A 9457-nucleotide genomic window follows, 5' to 3' on the forward strand; every position below is an offset into this window, starting at 1 on the left:
AGGCAGTTCGCCATAGGCAGCTCGCTACAGGCAGCTCACCACAGGCAGCTCACCCTTAGCCTGGCACAAGCGCGGCTTGGCCTTGGCGCGAGCTAGCCCTGGCACGAGCTGGCAGCCTGGCCCAGACACCGACCCGCCGCCTAACATAGGCGCCGACCTGACAACCCGGCCCAGGCACCGACCTAACAACCCGGCCCAGGCGCCGACCTAACAACCCGGCCCAGGCGCCGACCTGGCTGCCTGGCCCAAGCGCCGACCTGGCTGCCTGACACAGGCGCCAGCCTGACAACCCCGAGGAGCTCACCACCGTACCCCGGTTCTGACGGGATGTGACGAGTCTTACCATTTGAAGGCTTTTCACCCACCTAACACGCAACAGGTTCCATAGGGGAGAGAAAGGAAAAAGGATGGTAACCCCTGCTCTCTAACTCTCTCATTCTCTAATATCATCTTCAAGCTCTCTACTATCAGAGTGCTAACTTAGCCATCGGAGTGACCTCGCCGGGTAAACACCCCTGGGTTCTCTGATTCAGTTCTCGCAGGTTACGTCAATTGCCGCCGTCTACAAAGAGGAGCAGATCATCTCATGTAGGGAGCAATCGGGTTGCACTACACTAGGGAGCTCGCCACCAAGGCAGCTCACCACCAAGCAACTCATCAAGGCAGCTCACCACCCAACAGCTCATCAAAGTAGCTCACCACCAGGCAGTTCGCCACCAGGGAGCTCCACTTCAGCCACTTAGTCACCAACCACACGGAAGCAGACGAGATGACGAGATACTTAGCCAAAAAATTGACACATCACGAAAAAATGATACGTGACCGGAAACCGTCACATCACATACTATGCGTACTTTGTGCATGATAATTCTAAAGGATGATAATGATAATAATAATGTATCTAAAATTTCCTATAAATATGTATTTTTATTTTTTTTTGTTTTTATGTTTTTTGCTTTTTATTATTAATCAGATGCATGCATATTGCAAAATCCAAATCTTATTACATAAACACCTCATTTAAATATGTGATAATTGAATCGATTTATGAAGTTTCAAATATCATTGAAATGTCTACTTGCTCGGTTAGATTCTTCTTTTTATAATATTTTATCATTTTTACCATAGAAATGTAAAATTTAAATGGAGGGAATTGAATGAGATGAAAATTATTAGTTCAATTTGCAATTTAATCCTTATAATTAAATAGGGACTGAATTCAAAATTAAGTTTTTACTCAAAAGAAAGTTCCCCAATCTTATTTATATTTTTATTAGCAGTGTAAATATAAAATTATAGATGTGTTCAATTTTTTCTATAATTCTTTTATATTTCTGTGTAAAAATAATTCCAATATGTCACACTTACTTTTTGTTTAATATGATAATTAATTAATATTATACATGTTCATAAATGTTTCTTTGCAATATTTATGTATTTTTATATTTTATTAACTTTTATTATTTATTTATGACATTGAATGTTAAAACCCAAAAGTTGAACTATTGATCTTTGCCAAATAGTAAGACAATTTCATTTTTGGTCAGTTCTAATGTATGCATTTCATTTTCATTATCAATAAAAATAACTTTTTAGTACACTTATTTTTTAATTTAAATAAGAAAAGTATCATAAATGTGTCTAATTTTTTATACATTTTTGTAACTTTTATATTGTTTCTACTTTAAAAATTTTATTACCTAACTATAACTTCATAGGCTTATCAATTTGATTCGAATGATTGAATTGCTTAGTCACCACTTGGATAAAGAATGGTTTTGCTTTTTAGCTAGTTTTAAAATATATTGGTTTATATCATTAAAAATATTAACATAGATTTAATTAGTAATATTTATTGGTGAAAAATAATATAAATATAGGATTTAATAAGAGAAAATGGGAGTTAATACCTTTAAGTATAAGACTTAATGAAAGGGAATTAAATGAGGTGAAAAGTAATAATTGAAGTTACATTTTCAACCCTTACAATTAGTTATGTAATAAATAGATAAATATGGGCATTTTAGTAACAATCAAAAGTTGGCATTAAAGTTGTAATAAAATGACTTTCATACCCTTTATTAAACAAGGAAATAGAGGGTCATTTTAGTCCAAAAAACTTTCACTTTGTATTTGCACTTTTATATATAGTATAGATCATTTTTTCTTTTGTTCATTTATAAAAAGAGTGTAATATTTAAATAAAGTGAATTGAACCAGACCGTATGATCGAACTGTTTGGCTCGGGAACTAGTTAGGTCATTGATTCCGTTTTGGCCCAAAACCGCTATTTTTACAAAAGAAAAAAGAAAAAGATAGGAGTAAGGGTGTAAAGATAGGAAAACCAAACACAACCTTAGATGATGTTTTAAATTTTCACATGTCAATAATACAACTGTTATTTTCCAATTTCTCATTCCAACCTTATCTTGATAGCCACTTTTAAGTATATTTGAATGAATGACACTTATTGACACTATTTATGCAATTTCTCTCCCTCTTTCTCTCTCTCTTACCTACTCTGCACATGCACATAGGACACTTAACTAATACGAAAGAAATTAATGAGGGACCTTGAATCATGGAAGACTTTGAGCTAGGAAAATAATGTCAATGGGGCAGATTTGGAGTGGAGATTAATTTTTTTTTCATCCCGTCTCTGTTCCTCATTGATGATAAAAATGAACCTCCATGGAAATGAATTTGGGACCCGAATGCCGATTTTTTTTTAATTAATTTACCACTTAATTAATATCATTAATCACCAAATAACATAGAGACTGAAACTTATTCAATATATGTAATGGTAATTTTATAATTTTCAGATATACTCACCAGAAACAGTTTTGGCAATGTTTAATATAGGATGTGGAAAACAAAAGACTTGCGATATGTTTAATCAAGAACTCGACCTCTCTGTGTCTAGATTGAAGAACCAGTCTAACCACAGAAGACAACTTTCTTAAGGATGGTCATCACCAACCCTCGAAGACTTCCTTTTCCTCCTCCATATTTAAAATCAAATCTTCTTTAATTTCTTCACCAAGACGTTTATGTGTGAAAGACAGAAGCTAGCCATCTATCTGCGACTCGTTTCGGCATTTAGTCTCATGATTCATACTTTTTTCTTCACCCAAATGGTCTCAATCCTTCTCCACTCTATTCGTCTATTTAAGAATCATTTTAACATCGACACCCACTAAAGAAAGATTCGTGTCAATATAAAACAACCCATTCCAATTTAGCAGCTGACTCAAAACCAGGTATGATATAGTGAGTCCCAGGCCAAGGTTTAAGATAAGCATATATACCAATGTGATCAATTCTTTCAACTTTCTTATTACTTAATTACTAAAAGATAATCAGTTAATAACATTGTGATTTGTGACATAATAACCATTAAGTAACATTAAGGCTGTGTTTGGTTTGATAGAACAGAAAATTCCTTAAGAACTTAATTGGCCTCATTAATTTTTTTTCTACATATATGTCCCTTATTTCTACCAAAACAAACATGGCCTAAGGAATTAATAGTTATTTAGCTAGGTATTAAAAATGGACAAATGGGTCTTAGTATGCACTGAGAATACGTATGATTTCAACCACCTAACAACCCACTTCGCATTAAAAGTTGAAATTTTATGAGCCCCTTCTTTATGCTGGGGACCTCTTAACTAAATGATTGATTTATATTGTGCTAATTAATTAATTAGCATATGTTAATTTCCCATGCATCAATACTTCTTAATAGCCAAGTAATCTTATTTTAGGGTTCCTTTTCTGGAAATTTAGATTTTGACCAAATCACGACGCCTACTGTTTTCTTAGACCACGCGGTATTAGACTTAATTTCATCACCATCTCTCATTGATTTACTCAGCAGAGAGGAAACATAACTAAAAAATTTTCAATAAATAGGTCACTTGTTCGACATCAATCCTGTCTTGTGCCTGGCACACGCCTCTCTCTCTCTCTCTCTCTCGTGCTTTCTCCTGCGAAAGGTATGTCTGCCAACCCCGGCCCCTGAGCAACCATCTTCTCTCTTCTGATCTCTTCTAGTGTTCTTCTTCGTGGCGATGGGTGTTGTGCTGCATGGTCTGACTGATTTTGTTGTCTGTTGATCAGTCGATTGCACACTGACCGTTCAGTTTTTTCACAAAACTACTGCGCTTTTTTACAGATAGGGTGGCTGGTGCTTCGTACGATTGGAAACGATGAGGATTGAAGTAGTGCCGTTGTTAGCTCTGCTCGTGGCGATTTGCAGCGGAGCTGCCTCACAAGCCGCCCCGCCTCCTGTCACTGACGCTGCTCTAACTCAAGTGGCCGCTTCTCTGCAAATGTTCGTGGATGAACTCCCACAGATGCCCAAGCTCTATGGCTTTTCCTTACGAGCTGGAAAGCCCGCGCCTGGAAACCTCGTCGTTGGCATGTTTGAAAAGAAATGGGTACGCTGTACGCATGATGCCTATAACTCTAACAAGTGCACTCCGGATCCAGGTCCAGGGCCTTCAAATGGATTTCATCCAATTGGATTTGGATGGATATCCATTTAATCATGATTGGATCGGATCGGATTTAAATATATAATGCATGATTCAATTTAATTAAGGGATCCAATGGGATTTGGAATTAAAACACACCAGTTTTTCTATTTATAGTGGATATTTATTTATATTTAGATTTGATTTACTGAGTTTCTGATCAAATTAGATGTCTGGATTTCTATATGAATCGGATTCGAATCCAAAGACATCAAATTTGGATATAATTCATTTATGTAGAATTATTGCAATATTGTTGGAGCCCGGAGGTCTGGGAATCGGGGTGAACCTAACTCCTTAACGTGGGCCGGAGTTGGGTTGGGAATTTGTCAAATTTTCAATGGACCCGAATCTAAACCGGACCCTAATTGTGGTGACTCTCACTTTTCTTAACTCTGATCTCATGCAGAAATTTCACCGCGATTTGCCAGCAACGACAGTCTTCGCTTTCGGGACAAGCGCAGAAGACGCAACCGTGCCCGGTCCCACAATTGAGGCCATCCAGGGGATACCGGCATACGTGACGTGGCAAAATCACCTCCCTCAAAGCCACATACTCCCGTGGGATCCCACCATCCCCACCGCAATCCCCAAGAACGGTGGGGTCCCAACCGTGGTGCACCTCCATGGTGGAATTCACGAGCCACAGAGCGATGGTCACCCCGATGCCTGGTTCACCTCCAACTTCAGAGAGACCGGGCCCACCTGGTCCAAAGCCACCTATAGCTATCCAAACGTCCACCACTCAGGGAATTTTTGGTACCATGACCACGCAAAAGGATTGACACGTGTCAACTTGCTAGCTGGCCTGATTGGACCTTACGTCATCCGCAACCCAGTCCTAGATGCCTACCTGAACCTTCCCTCCGGCCCTGAGTTCGACCGGCACCTGATGATCTTCGACCGGAGCTTCAATAGGGACGGTTCCCTCTACATGAACTACACCGGCGTTGTCCCGTCCATCCACCCTCAGTGGCAACCGGAGTACTTCGGCCATGCCATCGTCGTTAACGGCAAGGCCTGGCCCTACCTGAAGGTACAGAGGCGGAAGTACAGGTTCAGGATCATCAACGCCGCCAACGCACGATATTTCTCGTTGTCATTAAGCAACGGCCTCCCATTTATCCAGGTGGGATCCGATGGGTCCTACCTTCCGTCACCGGTGCAAACACAGACTGTGGTCTTAGCACCCGCCGAGATTGCCGATGTGATCATTGACTTCTCAACTTCCAGCGTCAATGAGATTGTAGTGAACAATAATGCACCCTATCCATACCCAGGCGGTAGCTCTGTGGATCAGCTCAACTCCAAGGTAATGAAGTTCATAATTGCACCGGGCAAGCCGAAGGTACCAGATACCTCCAAGATCCCAACCAGTCTAGTGAGTTACCGGGCGACGCCGACGGTAGATGGTGCGGTGAAGAAAAGGTACATAGTGTTCTACGAGTACATGACCCCTTCCGGGGATCCCACTCACTTCTTGATAAACGGTAAAAAGTTCTCCGACCCAGTGACGGAGACACCGAAGTCCGGTAGCACAGAGGTGTGGGAGGTGATCAACTTGACCGGGGACGACCACCCATTACACGTACACTTGGCAACATTTCAGGCGATCAAAGTGCAGGACCTGGTGAATGTGGCCCAATTCAATAGCTGCATGACAACCAAAAACGATGCCATCGCCTGCAATGTAGCGTCATATGTCACCGGAAAATTGACAGAGGTACCTCGGAATGAAAGGACGTGGAAGAACATAGTGAAGATAGCGCCGAATACCCAAACAACCGTCGTCATCAAGTTTAATCTGGTCGACACGAATTCTCCTTTTCCATTTGACGCAACTGCAGAACCCGGATATGTCTACCATTGCCATGTAAGTGAGAGGCCTCACTAGCTCTGAATTCTGAAACAAGAAAGTGTGTTAAAGTAAAGTAATATTGTTTGGTTCTCCTTCTCATTCCCACGGTTAATTTGATGATATATACTGAATCCTGATTTTCGTGAATGCAGATTCTGGATCACGAGGATAACGTCATGATTCGGCCATTGAAGTTGACTTCCTGAAGTTTGATGACATGAGAGAACTGCTTGACCTTGAGTTTCTCTACTTTTTTCTTTTCAGTGTGCTTGTGAGTCGTCTGAGGTTAAATAAGTGCACGATATGATCCATGTAATAGCACAAATTACAGATTACAGATTACGGAGACTTAATTGGTGGAATGATGATGATTTACTGTTTTACAAAGCAAGAAACAGCTCCCTCTTGATTTGTATATTTTTATCTACAATTACAAGCAAAAGGAATAAAACACAAATTTTGGCGAGAAACCCTTTAACAAGCCAAACCTGATAACCCCGGCACGTCTGGTCACGGTCTAGGCTTGGCTCGGTCATTGCCTGCTAGGGCTTTTTCTTGTATGGGCTGGGCCTAGGACAATGGGGCCTAACTACTTCTAAGATTGGGCCCTGGGATTCCCCGAAATTCCTGCTTGTCCTATCCAAATTTTATGATTCAGTTCTAAAGAAGTTGTAGACTTGCAATAGTGATCACTCTTCTTGGTTCTTTTTTAAGCCTGAAAAGGCAGCATATAATGATAAATGCTCAGACTACAAACAAGATCAAACAATCAGAAAAAAAAAAGCATGAACTGAACATGAACCGACAAATAAATCCAACATCGATCAAGCAACAGACCAAATTAAACTTGATCATGAAGAACAATGAATGGAACATACCCATGTACACATCATAGTAAGAGGTTCTAAAACTCAAGCACTCTTGTCTATTTTTAAAAGACAGCTTTATTTTTTCCCTATTTAATATTACTAGATGAGATGTTTTCAGTAAGAGTATTTACTAAAGATCTTGACCACCAAACTAAGATCAGCCAATTAATCTTGAAAGCCTAAGTGATGTGAATGGTTTCAATTAACCTGGGCTACGAAAGTGATATAATCATTAAATAATATATCAAATTAACCTAAAGGTTTAGGCCATTAAATGGTTCTAGATGAAACCGTTAATTAATCTCAACCATCCAAATGATGTACCTCTATTCCACAAAGTACAAAACCAAGCCATCCAAAAAAATACAATTTAATACAAAAATTCTAAACATCAAAACGGTCTCCTTGGAACAAAGAATCAATCTTATCCATCCAAGCAATTTACAGAGATTTTAACTAATCTCAGCCATTCAATAAGGCCGCCCCTAAACCGCCTATACAACAGCGGTGCCAACAGCAGACCTGGGCACAAGTTTAATATAACCCTAAAATCAGTTGGGATCAGGTAGGCACAACGTTGTAAGCACGTTTAATGGGCATTTGAAATTTAGTTTTGGCACTTATCCCTTAAACCATTGTTAAATATTATCTAACGTACTTACTTATGTTGTATCTATTAGATCTGGTCCCTCTAAAATACAGGGACTCTATAATTTACCTTCTTTTTGGCTATAAAAAGACTCAAACTTTCATTAGTTCATAGTGGGGACTGGGAAGAATGAGCGATACAGTCTTAACCAACGTCTCCCATCAGTTTGGCTATTACTCTGTTATGGACTTGTTTTACGATCATGAATTTGAACGTCGATTTCATTGTTATTATATTATTGCACTGCATTCATGACATTACGTATCAAAGCAGTTCTTAGTGTTCAGAGTCGTCTTGTCCGGTGGATTATTTAATTAGCAACGTCCTATATATTTTTTCACGTTGATACACAGAACCAGATTATGAAAGAAATCATGTCCCAAGTCCCAACCGTTAAAGATAATAGAAATTTCCAATTATATATATATATATATGATGTAGCGCGATCTGCTCGAGGTGATTTGGCTTTCAAGCGGACGACGAATTAAGTTGATCTGCAACGAGGTTGCTCCGATGCTTAACTTAGTATATTATTGCGAGATAGAAAGCTTTAGAATGCAGAGAGCTAGAGAGTAGAATAATCACGTGTACCTTGAACCTCCAGGGATGGAGACTTTATACAGTCGAGTCCTCGCGGGTTTCGCGGATCAGTTTCGGGATCTTCGCCATGATAGGATCCGTTTCCGCGTTAGTTGGAAGATAATGCTACCAACCGATAAGGTTCATCAATTCCGCTCGAATCGGTCGGGGAGATAATGCTAGCTGTTACGCGGCGTGATCCCGTGAGGCCCGGGATCCGTTGGAGGGGTTTTTGGGATCACCACGTAGTGGCATATCGGTATCCCCGAGCTGATGTCTTTAAGTCCCGAACTGGGTTGAGTTCCAAAGTGTCTTAGCATCAAGGTGTTCTTGTTGCGATCTGGTACCGAAACAAACTCGTCCCGAGGTCAATTTTGCCCGGGGTGGTTGGGTACCCGAGCTCGATCTGCTGCGGACTGGTCATGATAAGCTGAATTGTCATCTCTTGGTCAGGTCGTGTCCATGTGTCCCCTCTTTACTAGGTTGGGCCAAATCACCCTTCATCAATTGCCCCCAACTCCCCGAGCTAGGGGTCTCGACCCGGTGCGGGGAGTTCATGACGAGACAAGTGGATTTGGCCCGAGGTCCGAGCGGCTTGTCAGACGAATCACTGGTCGGACCTGTTCAGCTATTCGGCTCAACAGGAATAACCCAGGTCGCATCTGGTTTATGTGCAGACGTCACACAATCTACAAACTCTGCGGACGTCACACAATCTACAAACTCCGCGGACGTCAAAAAATGCGCTAAACCGATTTCAATCTCGGGGGTCGTGCAACCGGTTTTCCTAAGAGCCGTTGGATTGCTTCGATCTCGACCGTTGATTTTCGGACATACCAGCTATAAATAGGGGGCCCGAGACTCATTTGCTTCGCCACAAATTCGCAAATCTTCGTTTTGAGGAAGCATTCAAGCGCCTTAGCTCGATTTCTCCAATCCAGTGTCTTCTTTCAGTTCGGTA

At 40.7% G+C, this 9457-nt stretch overlaps 1 protein-coding gene across 1 annotated transcript; it reads left to right on the top strand.

The window, feature by feature from the left end:
• Window positions 1-3891: 3891 nt before the first annotated feature.
• LOC104605891 (multicopper oxidase LPR1 homolog 1-like) lies at window positions 3892-6741 on the top strand. The gene is made up of 4 exons (XM_010270829.2): window positions 3892-4001; window positions 4181-4445; window positions 4951-6414; window positions 6552-6741. The coding sequence occupies exons 2-4, from the start codon at window positions 4215-4217 to the stop codon at window positions 6603-6605; spliced, it is 1749 nt and encodes a 582-aa protein (XP_010269131.1). The 5' UTR covers window positions 3892-4001; window positions 4181-4214; the 3' UTR covers window positions 6606-6741.
• The last annotated feature ends 2716 nt before the right edge of the window (window positions 6742-9457 follow it).

This window comes from Nelumbo nucifera, chromosome 1 (genome assembly GCF_055504915.1).
Source record: "Nelumbo nucifera cultivar China Antique chromosome 1, China Antique-T2T, whole genome shotgun sequence".
Taxonomy (NCBI): Eukaryota; Viridiplantae; Streptophyta; class Magnoliopsida; order Proteales; family Nelumbonaceae; genus Nelumbo; species Nelumbo nucifera.

Bases quoted from the DNA above. Each gene is read 5' to 3' on its own strand.
- LOC104605891 (XM_010270829.2), top strand. From the start codon at position 4,215: ATGAGGATTGAAGTAGTGCCGTTGTTAGCTCTGCTCGTGGCGATTTGC. The intron at 4,446-4,950 runs GTACGCTGTACG...GATCTCATGCAG, and splicing joins GCATGTTTGAAAAGAAATGG to AAATTTCACCGCGATTTGCC. The intron at 6,415-6,551 runs GTAAGTGAGAGG...TCGTGAATGCAG, and splicing joins GATATGTCTACCATTGCCAT to ATTCTGGATCACGAGGATAA.